The following is an 18068-nucleotide window of genomic DNA, read 5'->3' on the forward strand; positions in this document are numbered from 1 at the left end:
AAAACCCCAACCCCAAAACAACCAAAAACACCACAAAAAACATTTTCCAACTCTTTGACAGTCATCAAATCTTGTAATTGACCTCATGTACTTCCTGGTACCCCAGAAATTATCAAATATAATAAGAGTTTTCACCCTCTGATTTCACTTTTTGCTTTTCAGATAGTTGTTTTGAAGCTTAAAGCAATCTTATAACATTATAGCCAAAAAATTTTCCCTGTTCTGCAGAAACAGATTTATTGATCAATGAATCAGGGTGAATCACCATAAATAAGTATAGCAATTGCATACCTAGAAAATTCTTAGAAACTTAAAATTGTTGCATTGAAACTGAAAAAAATGCCATTATATCACTGTACAGTGATATAACAGAAGCGAATGCGTGCTAGAAAATATCAAACCAGCAATCATAAGAAGCCTTTGTAGATTAAGGCAGACACTGTTAAGAACTGAGGTTCACCTCCTAATTCTGCTTAAAGCAATTTCAGCTCTTTATTTTGGTGATGGTAGCCAGTGAAACAAATGACACCTATCTAGGAATCCTTTTGAGTCTGTAATATTTTTTTTGCAGCTTTTCAAAACAAAAAAGTACCTTTTTTATTTAATTGTGTTTTGTGCATGTTGTTATTAGCAAACATCAAGGCCCTAATTCGCAATCTAGAATCCTTCAGCAGCAACAGCACTAGTTTAAGATATTGCCACAACTCAGCCCCATATCTTGAATCTCTGCATGGCCCCCTCCAGTTGTGCTGGCATACGAGTCCAGCCAGCTGCAGTCTGAACTGATAAACTGGAAGATAAACCAGAGATTTTACTAAAGCCAGATCAGCTTACTGTAAGGGCCATAATACAGCTGCACAGGCAACTGTGCCAGCATAACTACAGGATGCAAGGCAACATTTTTACCGAATACTTCATATCATAAAGATACAGCCAAATAATCTAGCTGTTTACAGGGTTTTTTAAATTTTTTAAACTCTTCTGCCTCATCCTATGAGTATATACGAGTCCGAGATCTCACTTAAAAAAAAAAGAAATATCCAGCCTTAATATTGGAAGAGAGCTTAATACAGAGATGGGTAGACCATAATCCAAAGGTTGAATGAAAACCCCAAATTACTTTTAAGGATCATTAAAAAAAACTGATGAGGAAATGCTAATACTGGAAATAACATTCTTGAAAGACTGCAGACATTGGCTACATTAAAGCTTTTATCCAGACAACATACCCCTGGGAGAAGCAGCACTCCACTGGATTATACTCCATTCGCTTCATCACAGTGAAGAAATTTAGAAGCTGTCAATACTTGGAAGCCACAGAAAAGTTTCTAAGAGGAGAGACTGAAGGAGCTTGCCATAACAAGACCAGGCACATACTACAAGCCACAGAAATAGCACTGTATTTTGTCAAAGCACTAGGAGAAGGTGTCGGGTATATACAGCCTGGACCAGACCCTTCCACATGCCTTGGACAGGTGGTGGGGAAGAGCAGACCCATCTCCTCCTATCTTCCAGAGAATCCTGAGGCAACATCATACCAGTTACAGTGTCCACGGTTTGCAGAAGGGGAGGCAGCAGCCACCCTTGGGGCTGCACCCTGGAAGAGTTTCAGAACCACAAGCTGCAATGGGACCCACTGTTCAGGGCAAGGCTCAGGCTTGGCCTCTAGTCATACGTTTGAGTTACAGCCTGAGGGGATACCACTCAGTTTAGGGTTAAACACGATGCACTGTCCTTTAAGGAGGACCATTACTCAGTAGTTTCACTATGTAGGCCCAGTTACTTCATAAAATACAGGCTTTGCAAGCCACTATACCCTCGAAGAAGGAACTAAAGATGGTAAAAAGGAAACATCCTGCTCCAGAAGGCACCAAAGGCTGGATGATTGCCCAAGAAACATGAGCTAGGAGAAAAGTAAAGGCAGCAGGAGGCGATCACAACCACCGACCCAATTCAAGACATAAAAGACTTACTCCCACACACTCCTTGAGCACACACTGTAGAATAAAAGAACACTGTGCTATTAACTTGAAGCGGAGAAAACCTTAGCCCAATAGAAATGGTGGCAGATAAGTGACTACCAGTAATGATTTGGGGGAAGGACTTTGGAAACTAAGTAGATGAATCTGAAACTGTATAAAGTGCTTGCTTTTTTATCTGCAGGGTGTGCTAGCTTCATGGAATTACCACCTAGCACCCACCTTTGAACAAATATGAAATAATTGTCTCTCCTGAGCATGTGACTATTGGCTCATTGCACACCAGGTGACGAATCCTCTTTTTCAGACAACAGGCCCATCTCCGCATTTCCACCGAAGGAAGTGTTTTGCTCCCTATTGATTATCAGTAGGAAAAACAAACAAACAAACAAAAAACCACGCTGGGCCCTGTCTGGTGTCTCCATCTGAACACTTTCCAAAGTGAGAGCAATTTTCTCTTGTTTGCAAACCTCCCCAGAGCAAGATCTGCATGGAGCTGGTCTCCAGCCCTACCTACCAAGGCTGAGCTGAAGCATTACATAAGACATCCACCTCATCCCCAACTTGTTGTAGCCCCTCACATTCGTCAGGCTCTCAAGATAAGACTTCTGAGGAGTGAGTACACAGGCTGGGCTCTCCCATCCCTCCCCAAGGCATAACTGCCCTACAGGAGCAGAGGACTTTGAACCACAGGGCCACCTCCTCAAGCAGCAGCATACCAAGGCTGCACACTTGGTATGTTGGCATAGGACTGCCAGGAGACCCAAGGCCTTGCTGAGGAGAAGGCAGGCAGGAGAGCCTGGTGACACTGGTGTTACTGGGATATACCCTGGGACAGGGCAGTACTTCCAGTCCAGTCACCAAGAGGCAGAGGCTTCCTGAGGGTGCCCACTCCCCCTGCTTTGTACTCCTTTTCCCTGGAGCGGAGCATATACCCATATGTAACCAAGAGCCTCTCCAAACACCTAGCAGCCCGAGAGTCACCAATGAAAGTATCCAAACTGGAAATGTAAGAGACATTCATTGCTTTTTGCATGCCAGCTTCATCAAAAGATAGATCATTTCACCAAACCAGCACAAACTGAAGGTAAGCATTGGCACCTACCACTGGCAGTGATAACCACTCCACCCCCAGTCCTTCAGAGACACACAAATATCACTCGGTTCAACTCTTATTATGCAATACCCTATGTCAGAGTGACCTTACCTGCTTCCCCCAGGAGAGATTTTATGAGCAGCGCAGCACATTTCAGAGCCCGCAGAGGTCAGATGAAGCCTCTGGCTGGTCAGGCAGAGGAGGGCAATGTGGATGGCATTGCTCTGTAGGCCCAGAGACACCAACACTGAGTTTCTAGCTCTAGACACTATTGACAACTGACCAAAGAAACACAGCAAATGGGTCTTCAAACACAGTAACCACAAATTAGTCATGAGTCTCCCTATCAAAATATTTCTCAAGAGATCCTATCCTGTTTTTACGTTTCTTATGGAAGAGCAGCAAGGTTACTGCAATACCCTTGGTGTTCACTTTGACCTCTTTTAAAGGCAAGAAAGAGAAAATTCAGCAGTCTGCTTGGGTACAGCATTATTTGATCCACATCAGGATTTAAAGAGAGCTTTACAGAATCACAGTACCAGACACAGATGGAAATGTGTTAAGAGTCCAACACCATCACTGCAGGGTACAGGAGTCCAAGGTGTAAGGGGGAATACACAAACTGGATCCTCATTCGCACTGAGCTGCTGTTGGCACTGTAAGAGCTTTTTATTGCTTAGAACACACACTATTTGGGGGATTCCCACCACTGAGCTGGGTAAGGCAGACTTCTAGAGCTCAAGGGACTCTAGAGCTTGTCAAAAGGAGGGTTCTTGGCTGCTAGCACACAAACCCTAGGTTTGCAACAAAGGAACCTAAACACCTACACTGACTCAGCATGCTGAATAAAAGGAGCTCTCCCATGTTTGCTGCCTGGTTCACCAGCCCTGTTCCAGAGGGCAGCCATGGAGCTTTACTGCTGAAGGCTGCTGAACTGAACAGCTTGATAGGACTACCATTGTAGTTCACTCCTCACCAAAAAAAAAAAAACCCAACACAAAACAAACCACCAAAAAAACCCCCACCAAAAACTACACACACACCACCCTATAAAGTATTACTATTACTAAACAAAACCTGGAGTCACTTGTTTACTGAAGTTCATTTATTACAAGGCAGGACCAAATAATTATAATAATTAAACATCCTGTTCACTCTGTGTATTGTGTGGATTAACCAGGGTTGTGAAGACATCTAAGCTGGAACAGACACTGCTGCTGATTAATAATTATAATTAATAATTAAATTTAACATTGCCTACCAACTTGTGTTTACAATCATGTTCAATTACTATTTTTTTTACAACAGCTTCCAAATATTGTCCGTAACTTCTTGCAGACTGCATTTTTGAGGTTTTTTTTTTGTTGTTTCTTTTAAGTCTTTGTCCACACATCTATCTCTACATTTCAATTTGTAATAATAATCACAGCAGGCTCAAAAAAAAAAAAATCAATGGCCCAAACAAACAACATTACTACACATATTAAAAATTAGATGAACACTTGCCGGATTCCCATCCCAGGAACAGGGAAACTCCTAACCACTCTATCCAAAACATCCAAGTGTAGCCTTGTTGGTCTCGTCCTCTGCAGGAATACACCCCTGCACCACTCTCCTCTTCTTCAGGACTGAAGAGCCTCTGAATCCCAGCAGCCAGCACTAGTAAGTGGTTGCACTATGTTATGCATTATTAATTCACTGCCACAGGCCCAACAAGCAATAGGTAAATGCTTTCTACGCACATCTGCAGCGGAAGAGAGAGCAAGCGAACAGGCACAATGCAGCTTTTCAGCAGCAGTGTCCGTTCCAGCTTAGATGCCTTCACAACCCCGGTTTAATCCACACAATACACAGAGCGAACAGGATGTTTACAGAAGCAGATAGTATCTGCTTTGGAGTCTATGTACAGTTAGTTTCTCACTAGAGATAACTGATAGGACATCATAGCACCTGGGCTATAGTATCAGAGATAACAAGCCTTCAGGAGGTACACCTTTACTGTGCTTTCACATGATGATATGGTGATTTAAGGGATGCAGATCTCCTATTAAGTCTGCAACACGGCTTTCTTTTTTTAAGGTCAAGCAAGTACCTCAACAAAACAAAGTCTCACACTTTTCCCCCAGACTACAGAAATGCACAATACGCGCCATTTAGTCACTCACTAAAGACCAAAGCTCATAGCACCATACCCTAAGATCTCTACTTTCTAGGTGTCTTCCCTCCTCTACTACATCTCCAAGCATTTCAGTTCGGTTTCCTATAGAAGTTATATGTCATTTCAAAGCATTGGCTGTAGCGCCTTTTGAACCCTTTAACCAACAAGTTCGACCATAATAGATACTTGAGAAAGTACTAAATTATTACAATTGTCATAACACAGGGACAGGGGAGACCCCTTTTCATACCCCCTCCTAAGTTCGGGTTTTTTCATCAGAAAAGCTATCAGTTACTCATACCTTGTTAGACAGAAGAAGACCTGGAGACACCAGAGCAGCTCACAATTTCCTCCACTTACAGAACTCCTTACTCACTTCTTGTTTCTCCACTCAGATCACCCCTAAATATCAGCTAGCAAACTTTCTTTTAACAAATCCCTCTCATCCTCTAACAATTTCAGCCTGATTGCTGGTAGCCTTTCTGTAGTCACACAAGTGTGATTGCAACTCCCCACACATGCAGAAGCAGGCACAGGTGTTGCTAGACTCAATTACAGTATTAACGAGTAGGTGGGGATTTACTTACATTTTCAAAAAAGAAACATAAAGTTTAATATCTAAAAGCTTTTATAGATGACAGTTTTGTTGCACAATTCTACAGCCTTATCTCACTCCCACTGACTTCAATGAAAAAGTTACCTTTGCATACACAAGTAGTTTCACTGAGCCATAAAACACTATAAGAGGAAGTAATTTGATTTACTGATTTCTCTAGTGAGAATATCTGGGCTGTGACATGTAGTGTTCACTGTAAATAAAAGCTTTCACTTCCCTTTTTCTTAATATATATTATTTAATATACCAGTCTGTATTTTCCTTCTGTGGGCAGTATGGTCATTGACCAGCACCCAGAAGTACTAGGGTGGCTTTGCTAAGGAAAAGTACTGCAAGAACCTCTCAGCTGCTGTAGATTGACACCAATTTCAAATGGCAGACACCTGCATTTTCCCATGGAGTAGTTGGCACAGATTTGGGGCTATCATTTAGGATATAAGTATAGACAGTTGGTGTAAAAGGCAGGTGTCTGTACTTGAGTTAATCAGCTTATGCTTTCTGTAGAGCAGAGAGAAACAAGCCACACCAGAGGGCAATTTATCTGACCTGCCTTAGATACCACTCCTGAACTAAGACGAATCATACCTTAGAAAAACACATTTCTTTCCATGAACTTTGAAAAGGTCTAGAGATGCCTAAATCAGACAAGAATGCCTAATTTTTAAAGGTCTAATATTAGGTAAAATGAATTCTGACTGTTGTGCTTGTATCATACTGAAAACCCACAGCACTGGTCCTGGGAGGGAATTGTAGACATGGTAAAATTTCCTTAGGGAGGTAAATATGAAAAAGAAATCAGGTTGAGTGGAAGGGTACTCTAAACATGATCCAGAGTGCTTGAAGCGAGTAAGGATTTTCCAACACAAAATAGTTAATTATGGCCATCCCCCTGAAAGTGGGAGTCACTATTAGGAAGGATAGAGGGGAAAAAAGTGCTTTTTTTGTTTGACTGCATAGGGTTTGTGCTCTCTATAAAATTGGCTGGTCAAAGTAAGAGTGAAGAGCACATCTAATCTTCTGAGCAGATCAAAGCTCCCTGGTAAGAAAGTGCAAGAGCTGCTTTGTGCAGGCATGTACGTGCAGCTAAAATGAATGCAAAGGGAGGAAAAAATATTGCAGATTCAAACAGCCCAATTCTACACCCCCTGTGCAGAGGCCTAAGTGAATCCATAAGGAAAAAGCCAGAAATTATTTAAATCAGACTAAAGCCATCATTAATACTGGATCCCTGTATTAGTTCTACCTTTAAGAAAAAATGCTCTCCTATGCAAGAAGATACTATGACCAGGCAAGCTATGCCCATACGAACCCTCAGAATAATCTCAGGGTTATCTAGACGGGGTGAGCACACATCAAAAGATTCAGCACTTCTACTGAGACTAGCGCCTTCTCCAATGTTTATTTTTCTGATGGTTTATAAAACAGCCTCAAAATTTTACAAGCATGGGCTTTTCCACAAGACAGAGAAAACCCTGCATTTGATTTACTTTTACAGATCACCACTGCTAAGAAAACATATTTAGTAAATAACAGGACTTGAAATTATATATTAAAGAAACTAAGGAAAGACATGTCCATGTTTCTGTTTTCTGTGTATGTCCAGTCCTACAACTGTTACTGCATAGGAATAGCTCTGCTGACACGGATGAGAGAATTTTACTCACTTTGAGCGAGCTCTGCAAGTCTGTGTGATGTGTGTAGGCCTGATGTGCAAACACTAACAATTGCAACTTTTAATTTAAGAAAAAAATTTCAGAGGTTTCCATTTGGAACTGTGAGTTCACACCATTTCATTTCAATAAGCAAAATTAACTTTGAGATAGAAATGGCAGCAAAACACAATAAGTTTATTTTTTATTTACATTCCCCTCTAATATATATTTTTATTTAATGTGGTAAAAGTCAAAATTAATACTCTGTGCCAAGTTTCAGACAAGTGTGAAATTTCAAGGCTTACTAGGTTATTAAGCTTCTCACATAAGGATTTATATTTATAAAAGAAGTGCTGACACAACCTGAACTCTGAGCAGTGGTAATGCCACCACAACAGCATGGTTCGTATACAGTGTGAACAGCCCAGATTACTTTATCCTAATAAAACGAAAAGATGTAAAACAGAGGAAATTATTTCAAAGACTCGTATTTCTAGTGCTGTCACGTTTGCAGTCACATTTCGGTTTAAATGATGGGAAAACATGAGTCCATTTATATATTCTGAAGTTACACCCACAAAACAGGATCCCAGAGAAATTCTCGCAAACAGGGTTTGCAAGAATACCACAGAAGCGTGTGTAGGAAGGTGTGTGTGCCTAAATGGATTATGTATGTAATCAACATGTAAAGCTTCATAATGCTGAAAATAATAAATTGTTGTGAATGTGTAAGGGTAGAAAATACATTTTACATGGATTATCTGCCCTAGTTCCTGTTCTTATTTTTGGAAAGCAATCAGCTCTTCGTGAGAACTCAGCACCACGCTGAGCCACCCTGGGGCTTTTCATGGCCCAGCCCTTCACTTTGCATTATCATCTGTTAGCAGCCACATCCTGTGCAGACTGATTCATTACAGCCAAGAAAGGCAGCAAGAACAGGAGACCCTCTGAATCCAGAGATCTGAAATCACTCTAACATACTTCTCTCACTGTACTATATAAAATAAAGCTATCTTTTCAAAGGAATTTCCAGACATTTTTGTTACAATTCCAAATAAAAGCTTATTTTAAGATAATGTGTTATTTTAACTCAAGACCTTTGCAAATCACCTTTACTTGAAAACTTTCATATGCCTGATTTGGAAGAACATATATTCATCCCAATTTAATTCAAACATAAACCTGAATAGTTTTGACTACTTTTGCTTAATAGCTATGGTCAAATGCAAACAAAAAATCAGGTAATCATAAACTGATCCAGTTTATGAATATTTATTCACTGATGAATATGAAATACATTATTATTTTCAACTATGGTAATATTTTTGTTTTCTGTGAAGCTGAAGCTCATGCGGTCAGAGATAACACAGTATATTGAACTCGTATTTTTAAATTCTCAAATGCATTACTTTTGAAATGGTATGATTTCCTGATGCCCAGCTATTGGACATAAACACATCATAAGTATCAAAAAATCCAAATTACTGTTACAGGCTTTCTATTACTTTCCATTACACTGTATTTCTGTAGTATCTCAATAGCTCACAGCACTTTTAAGCATGAATTTAAATGTAAGAGCAACTATGAGATTCTTGCTTTATGCATAGATGAAGAGATTTCAGGGATAAAATGACCTGTACCCAGTGGCTGGGCTGGATGTACCAATCTTCAGTCTTAAACTTCCAGCTTTCAGCATTAACTCCAGTACTTTAAATTACTTAGTGTGATGTTTTATAGTTGCAACATACAGCTGAGTCTTTGTACAAATTTTTTTTAAACAGTCTTTGTCATGGTTTAAGCCCAGCCAGCAACTAAGCACCACGCAGCCGCTCACTCACACCCCCCCATCCCACTGGATGGGGGAGAAACTTGGGAAAAAAAAAGTAAAACTCCTGGGTTGAGATAAGAACGGTTTAATAGAACAGAAAAGAAGAAACTAATAATGATAATGATAACACTAATAAAATGACAACAGTAGTAATAAAAGGATTGGAACGTACAAATGATGCGCAGGGCAATTGCTCACCACCCGCTCACCGACACCCAGCCAGTCCCCGAGCGGCGATTCCCTGCCCCCACTTCCCAGTTCCTATACTGGATGGGACGTCCCATGGTATGGAATACACCGTTGGCCAGTTTGGGTCAGGTGCCCTGGCTGTGTCCCATGCCAACTTCTTGTGCCCCTCCAGCTTTCTCCTTGGCTGGGCATCAGAAGCTGAAAAATCCTTGACTTTAGTCTAAACACTACTGAGCAACAACTGAAAACATCAGTGTTATCAACATTCTTCGCATACTGAACTCAAAACATAGCACTGTACCAGCTACTAGGAAGACAGTTAACTCTATCCCAGCTGAAACCAGGACAGTCCTCTATCATGATTACAGCAATAGCAGGACATAAGCAAACATTGTATATAAGCAAGTTAAATGACAGAGTAGCAGAGATACAGTTGCTGAACCATACAGAAATACAGTGTCCTGGTACCAGTGCTACCATAGCACACAGTGAGGGATGTGTATTGATGTAGCAATAGGAGATCTGTCAAAAAGCATCAGTGTGCGCTCAGTCCGTGAATCCCATTTGTCTCCAGTGTAACATGACCGATTACAGCTGAATTACAGTGACTTTAAATGTACAAGTCAATTTGCTAAGCTAATTAAAATCAGGGAGGCTAGTATTTCTAAGGTTAGCACAATTCAGCTCCTATACAAAAATACAGTATAATCAAGAAAAATTGAATACATCTCTCTGATTCAAACAGAAACTCAATAGCTGGAGTTCAAGGGAAATAGTGCTACTAATAATCTGTAGATTGCCATTTTACTGTATCACTTATAATGGGAACCAAATAGGAATAAACTTTGTTTGCAGAGCCACTGATACATTAATCTGTTTCACAAAGAATCAAGTTTCTTTGAGAAACTAAATTGACCTACAGAAACACTTCAAACAGGCAGCTAAAAACATGCATCATGGAGATATTAATTCAGTATTATTGCGGAGACCTTACACTCATGGTCTGCAAATGGTTGAAGGCATCTTAGAGATCATCATGCAACTGGTGTCAAAAAACCAGCAGCAGCCCATTCCTACAACAGCATCCAGTAATTATAAGACCAGCAGAGTTCAGCAAATGTTTGAAACAAGAAGATATTTTTAGCAAATTTCCCTCTTTTAGGTCATCTTTGTCCATGTTAAACCAGCTTTACAAAAAGACTGATTTTAGCTAACCAAGTCACTGCAGCAAAGGTGAACACTCTTTCCTGACCCTCTTCACTCACAAACTCATCCTTACAACACCCAACTCAATGATGTTCCAATATCAAAACCGGTTAAAGCTTTCAGGGCAAACAACATTGAAACAGGAAAGGGATGAAAAGGATGCTCCAAAGGAAATTATTCTTATCTATCGTTCATAAAGTGGTAACAGAAGATAAGCAGTTACAGGGTTGGTGGTATCTCTGGTCTGTGTGTAGTGTCTGAGGTATCAGGCTTCACACCTTTACCTCGCCTGACCTAAATTCTACCATTCTGCTATTTTTAGAAAAGACCTTGAAATACAGCAGCTTGTGAGCCAGCCAGGAGCCCTCAGCACATTTAACAAGGCTCAACACCCCTGCTAACCTTCTCCTTTGTCAGTGGACTCCGAGATTAATGCCATGATTAGGTGGCTTTCTTAAATGAGGTATTGTTTCATTTCAGTAATAGGAAAACTACAGTGCATAAAACAATAAAGATTTTAAACCAATTAAGCAGCCCAAAAGCATATCTATTTCCCTTAGGGCTCAATGTGTCTTGAAAAGCTAGGAAAACCCAACAGTTTCAAATCCTCTCTCCCTCCACACACCACGCAGCCAACTGTACTCAACCTTCTCCTTTCTAACCCTTCTGTCATCTTTAGCTCTTAATTCTGGTGGAGCAGCTGTGTAAATATAGCTGGAGCTAAGAAATCATAATCTTCACAGCTCAGGGATTACTTATCTTTTACCTTCCTGAGCTGTGTGTGAACAGGTACTTAGTCTGGAAGCACTGCCTGACCTCCCTGCCTCCTTAGATTTTGAATAAAATCAGTATGTGAATACCCAGTGACTGTGCCATTCACCAGCCCCTGCGGCAAGCAGGCAGACTGCAGGCAGCATCACCCAGCCACCACACAGGTGCCTCAGATCACTCACAGCCAGCACCAATAAACCAGGACACTGGCCGGGAGGAAACTCAAGTCCTTAATTTGCCGCTTGGGATTTTTTTCAGCTAGGTCTCCGAAACTGCATTTTTGCTTCTTTACAGCTGGTTTAAGACTGACTAATGCTTTAAAGAAGGGTAAGGCTACCAGCTACATATCAGCCCTTCATTCTGTTCTCAGGTAAGTAGGATGGCTGTGGGAGCCCACAGGACAACCCCAGGCATCACCCTGCTGCAAAGTCAGGCTGTGTATTTCCCTTCAGTTTAAAAAAAATACACACGCAGGAGTTTATCCACACAGCATGCAGTCTCGTAATGCTAAAAATAATCACAGTCTGCAGAGCAATGCAAGAGGGGCAGGCCTTCACATACCTATGTGACTCAGGATTAAAAATAAATAAATAAATAAATAAATGCTTTTCTCATCCTCCAGACTAAACAAATAGGAGACGATGCCCATTCACAGCTCCCTACACGTCCCTTCCAGCAGTAACAAGAGTTGTTTTGGCTCAGGGACACAAAGCTATGGGCTGCCGGAGGGGGGGCTGTAAACTGTGACTCTCTCAAAAGATGAGTCACCCACCAGTAAAGTGAAAACATTGATCCAAAAAAGCACCCATTCATGCCTAGATTTCTCTCTCAGAAGAAGTTAAAGGAAGACAGCATTATGAGCACACGTTTGCTAGCCTTCATGCATTGCAATCCACACACCTGAATCAAGATTGCACGTTAGGGTCGGTGCCCTGTAGATAGCATATGCAGATTCCCTATGTTTTCCACACTCTGCCTTACCAAGTCATTCTTTGTAGCATCAATGCAGTATCTAAATCCTCCTCCGATACCAAGAACGACACTCACCTCTCACCAAAAAGTTTCAGCCAGACACTAGTTAACACCCTGCTATTTGTAAACAAATGATCCAAGATGCAGACAACCTCCCCAAGAAGGCAGAGCTGCCTTCACGCAGACCTGCTGGGGTCCAGAAGGGCTTAGCTAGCCCCCACCTGACCAGCCTGCTTTCGGCTCCCACCGTGTCACAGGTAATAAACTCCTGCAGGACCGAAGTGCTGTGTAAGGTGGTACAGCAGCACCTAGGTCAGGCTGGGAACCGTGGACTGGCTGTGAGTACTGCTTTCCACACAAAGGACCGATCATGTCTCAGTAAAACATGAAAATTTGAAGAGAGAAAGGTTTTATCTGTCACCTGGCTCTGAAAACCATTATCTATTTTTTTTTCAACTGTAAATGCACATTCAGTACAACACAACTTAAAAGTGATGTCAAGAACCTGAAGGAGTCTCGCTATCCTACAGTACTTTTTCTAGCTGAAACTGTCATAAGCTAATACAATACACAGCTACACAGCTAGAAAACAGAGACCAGATCCTGAAGGCTAGTTAACTTTAAACAATTGCACGTGCATAAACAGCTGAGGCAATGCCATACCAACTTTTGTAAGCTAAGACAACAATGATAAGGTTACAAGACCTTGTGGCTTTTTCATTTTTAACAGTACCGCACCAATTTAAATGCAATTCCATACCTCCTTAAAGTAGAAGCAGTTTAAGATATTTAAGTTACCTAGTGCCTTGAAGAACAGTGCCATTTGTAGCCCATTTTAGCAAAAGTTATTTTAAAACTTAAGTTGTGTAACTCCAGCATCATAACAAAATTACACCTGCTTATTCAGCTCCTCTGAAGATTTTCTTACACATACCAGTACTTAGGCCAGAACTGTCAATTCATCATATGGAAGAGAGTGATCCCAGGCTGACAGAAATATGCCAGCAGAAACTCAGTCAGCTAAGATACCAAATGCTCTTCTGCAATCACCGTTTTGTTCATAGTTGAAGACTTTGCCATAGTAATACAAAACACAGTTTCAGAGGTACAGCTACATTTGTGTATTTTACTCAGAACAGTTACTGTAATATTCCAGCAAAACAGTTCTAGTACAGATAAAGGTATAGCTTGAATGTAAAACTCATCCTCCAAAGTTTTCTACTTCCAAGTCAGTATTAAATATCACATGATAACAATCATGACATTTTAGAAACACTACCCTCCACCTTCTCCCACTTCTTCTTTCAGACTGCTAGAGTACAGATCAGTCATGTCTTTGTATTTAAAACCATTCCCTGAAGTTTTTATACATAGAAGAGTTTAGGGAGACTGTCACCAGATAAACACTTGCATGTTTAATATGCAGAACAAAATACAGTTGACTTTTTCAAGCAGGATACCTTTTCAACTATTCCCAATAGAAGCCTACTGAATACTCAAAATGAAACAATAATTATCCAGTATTGTACAGTTTGTTTACTGGGTACAAAGAGCAAGCCTGTCACCTCACCTTCCTCAGACAAGTAGTACTATGCACCTGATAGGAAGGAAAATGTTAACCAGATTATACCAATTACACCCCAAATTCATAGGGCTCAGCATCACTAATACAGCTTTTTCTCAAGACTGATGGTAGTAATCTACACTTTGATGTGCCATCAGTTACATAAACAGAAATGAAAAGACGAGGGTTTTGAGAGATAGGTTTTGATATTCTTGTTCAAATTTAGCAATTTTGATTTGCAGGCTAAATAAAGTTTGTCTTGTCTATGTTTGGGTCCTGAAACTAATTAGAAGCTTCCATATCTCTTGCCACGTTCTACTCACTGCTGTAAAATCTGAGGAAATTCACCCAAGGCTTAAGTACATGTGAATCCCTCAGACAGCTTCAGATATATAAGCCTGAAGATACTAAATTAAGTACCACCTGTGAATACATGTGATAAATGCCCAACATCACCTATCAAACACTGCACGTAACACAAAATAGGTTCAGCTATATAAAAGATTTTTCAAATTATGCAAGATCCATCACTTCAGAGTCACTGCAGTTAATATTTCTTCTGTGAATATACAGACATGCCATTGATTTAAAGTTTTTAATGAGATACCCGCAATTTATAACACCGTGACATTTATGAGCCTCACCACATTTATAAGACTTTGGTTTTCAACAGAAATAGTTCTACTGTTATTAGAATCAATACGCGCACAGAGGTTGAGGAGAACGTACCGCTGCAGTAGAAGTAGTCAGACACCTTCTCTCTGCAGGCTTGTTTTGAATCGTTTATTGAGGTTTAAGAAGTCATCCACATTTCTATAAATATAGACATTACTTGAGTAAGTGACTTACAATGTCACCAGTGCAGGTACATATATAACCAACATACAAAAGCTCCTCTGGAAGCTACTTCAGTTTATTCAAAAAGGACCAAGATGTCATTAAAAAAAAAAACCCAAAACCACAAACCAAACAGCTGTCACTTTCAGTTATTGAAGACACTAAAGTGCATTTTTGGTTACCTCCTGGACAAACAGCTGCTGGTTAAAAAGTTTGATTTTTTTTTTTTTAAACATATCTAAGTTACACTGATTGACATTCAGGTTTGTAGCTGTCATCCTCCTGATACATGGCAGCAGATAAGAAAAATGTATTACTTTGCTGGTTGAGTAAAAGGAGGAAATAGATTTTGCCTTTTTTTTTTTTTTAAATCTGGTATCTCCAACAAAAGTTTAAAGAGAATCTAACATTCTGATGAATTTTTACAGCACCACTAAAGTTAGTCTTAAAAATCCAGGCTCTGTTTTAGCCCTTTTAATTGCTAGCCAAGTATCTAAAGAGTCACTTGAAGCTCTGTACCAGTAAGAAAAACTACCCTCCCTTTTCCGTCAAGCACTATCCAGCCCAGTTAACACTGTTTGCACTCTCTGTAAACAAGAACAGCTTAAAGCATAATTAAAGCAGAACACAGGCCAATCTTGAAAATCTTCTTCCCCCACTCCCCACCCCCCCGACCCCCCTGCCCCCCGGTAGTGTCAAGTGTTTTTGTATAAAGCATTATTACATTCCTAACCACAAAATACTTTAAGAGTCACAATGAAAAAAGCATACATTGAAAGTGACATAGCAACACCACTTTAATAAAATGGGGTATTTTGGGGAGATACAAGATGTGCTCTGCTAATTTTAACTCCATCTTTACTTCATTATAATTTTGTTTTATTGCCAGAAAAGTCACCAGTGGAGTAAAGAATGCTGCAGTGGATAGAACCACAACAGAGTTGTTCTCTGTAGCTCCTTTACTGCAATTAATTTACTTGTAACTTGATAGTAGGACATAATACTCATAATTCAGAAATAAATTACTAATTTTGAGTAACAGTTTAAACCTGATTAGCACTGTATAATGATGAATGGCTACTTCTAAAAAAACCCAAAACCTTACACACCAAAAACATGCTATATGTTGGGAAACCACTTTTTCATGCTCCAGTGTGTTGTTTACATTTCTTACTCATCAAAAAGTCTTTCTTTTATCAGTTGAAGAATCCACAGCACTTAGATTTCAAGTATTTGAACTGAATGCTTCAGTTTCAGAAAGTGCCAAATTAAAAAAAACTACACATGTAGCCAAGCTTTCATAGAAATCCCCAAACAAGGTAAAAAACAGCCTCTCGAAATAATGGGTTACTAGCTTCATACATGTTTTTAAAGCTGTATAATGTTCACCTAAACACTCCACTTACGAGCATTAAAGTTCGGAAACACAGAACACCTTCAATGCAAATTGCTTGCAGAGGGCACCCTCAAACATATGAATACAACACTAAGCAGAAAACCCTCATTTTATTTGGCTATTTAGACATCCATGTCACATATACCCACCCATCCATTTCCTGATAGTATTACATCATCTATTAGGGCTTCTGAAATAATGCAGAGCCATAAAACTCAGAAGAGACTAATTAAAAAAAAAAGTTCCATAACTGCACAGCCTTCCACATGGCAAGGTTGTGCAACTGATTGTTTAACGTAACTAAGCTTAACGGCATCCAAACCAGCAGGCCTGGGTTTGGAAGCTGTCTTATGTCAAATTTTGACCATGTAACTACTCTAAAATAGAAAGGTCAAAATAGAACTCATCTCTTCTTTTTCTGCTGCCTCAGCATTTTCCTTCGCTTAATTATCATATCATGTAGTTTCTCCAGTCCCTCTTTGAGTCCATCCCCAATGATTGCACAGGTAGGCTGCAAATGCCAGGGAGTTGAAGAACTCAGCTCACTCATCGCTAACATTTTCTCAATTTCAGAAAGGGAGAGAGAGTTCCTCAAGTCCTGCTTGTTAGCAATGATAAGGACAGGCACTCCTTGATTTTCCGATATCCTAGTAATCTTATGAAGTTCTGTTTTGGCCTCCTCCATTCTCTCAACATCGACAGAGTCCACCACAAACACAATGCCATCGGTGCACCTTGTGTACGACTTCCACAGCGGCCTCAGCTTCTCCTGGCCACCTACATCCCAGAAGTGGAAAGTGACCGTTTTCGAGTTGCCCAGCGTCACTTTGATTTTCTCCGTATTAAATCCTTTAGTGGGGACAGTGTTGACAAACTCATTGAACTGCAGTCTGTAGAGCACGGTCGTCTTTCCAGCGGAATCCAGTCCCAAGATGACAATGTGAAAACTCTGGAAAGAAGGCAGACTGGAGAGGATCGGCGTCTGGTCCGAGAGTCCATTCCCCATTGCCAGAAGAGAAGGTGACAGCGGGCTGCCACGAGCAGAGGCCGGCTCCCACGGCTACGCTCGCCGCCGCGCTAGGCTCGGATCCTGCCAACGACACAAGCGGCCTTAGCCCACAGCTGAGCCCCCCTCCGCCTCGGCCGGCGTTTCGCGGCGGCAACGCGCCGGCCAGCGCCGCCGCCCCGACTGCGGAGGCGGCCGCAGGCAGCGCGACGCGGAACGCCACACGTCCCCCGCCCGGCCCAGCGGGCTCTGCCGCCCCGCGACGCGGCGGCGGCCGCTACCGACACTGCAGCTCGCCGGGCACCTGCGCCCCTCGCCGCCGCCGCCGCCGCCGTCGCCGCCACAGAGGCCGCCGGCCCGCCAACCGCCGCCCCTCGCCTACCGCTTGGCCCCGCCGGCGGGCACGTCCCTCAGCGCGGGGAGGCGAGAGCAGCCCACGACCCCATGCCCGCACGCAGCGTCCGCCACACGCGCCGCTGCCGCCGCTGCTGCTGCTGCTGCTGCCGCCGCCGCCGCGACTCCCCCGCATCTGGCGGCGAGGCGCCTCCCAGCCCGCGCCTAGCCCCGCGCGCCTCCGCCCCGCGCCCCCCATTGGCTCCGCCGCGCGGAGGGGGCGGGGAGGAGGGCGCGCTCCGCCTCGCCTACTGGCCAGCGGCACCGGCCACTCATCGAGAACCCCGTATTTACCGCCCTCAGCCGAACGCTGCGGCTGGGGAAGGGGGCTGCGGCCTCTGCAGCGGTGGGGAGGGCAGCTCTCTGCCCACACCCTGCCTGAGCGGCCCTCCGCTCCTCCCTCCC

The 18068-nt window shown here is 42.0% G+C and overlaps 1 protein-coding gene across 1 annotated transcript; it reads right to left on the reverse strand.

Moving 5' to 3' along the window:
- Window positions 1–14800: 14800 nt before the first annotated feature.
- On the reverse strand, window positions 14801–17791 carry ARL4A (ADP ribosylation factor like GTPase 4A). The gene is made up of 2 exons (XM_049798642.1): window positions 17653–17791; window positions 14801–17354 (listed from the first exon to the last, which is right to left on the reverse strand). Exon 2 carries the CDS (start codon window positions 17268–17270, stop codon window positions 16668–16670), a length of 603 nt encoding a protein of 200 aa, XP_049654599.1. The 5' UTR covers window positions 17271–17354; window positions 17653–17791; the 3' UTR covers window positions 14801–16667.
- Between the last annotated feature and the right edge of the window lie 277 nt (window positions 17792–18068).

This window comes from Accipiter gentilis, chromosome 4 (assembly GCF_929443795.1).
Source record: "Accipiter gentilis chromosome 4, bAccGen1.1, whole genome shotgun sequence".
Classification (NCBI taxonomy): Eukaryota; Metazoa; Chordata; class Aves; order Accipitriformes; family Accipitridae; genus Astur; species Astur gentilis.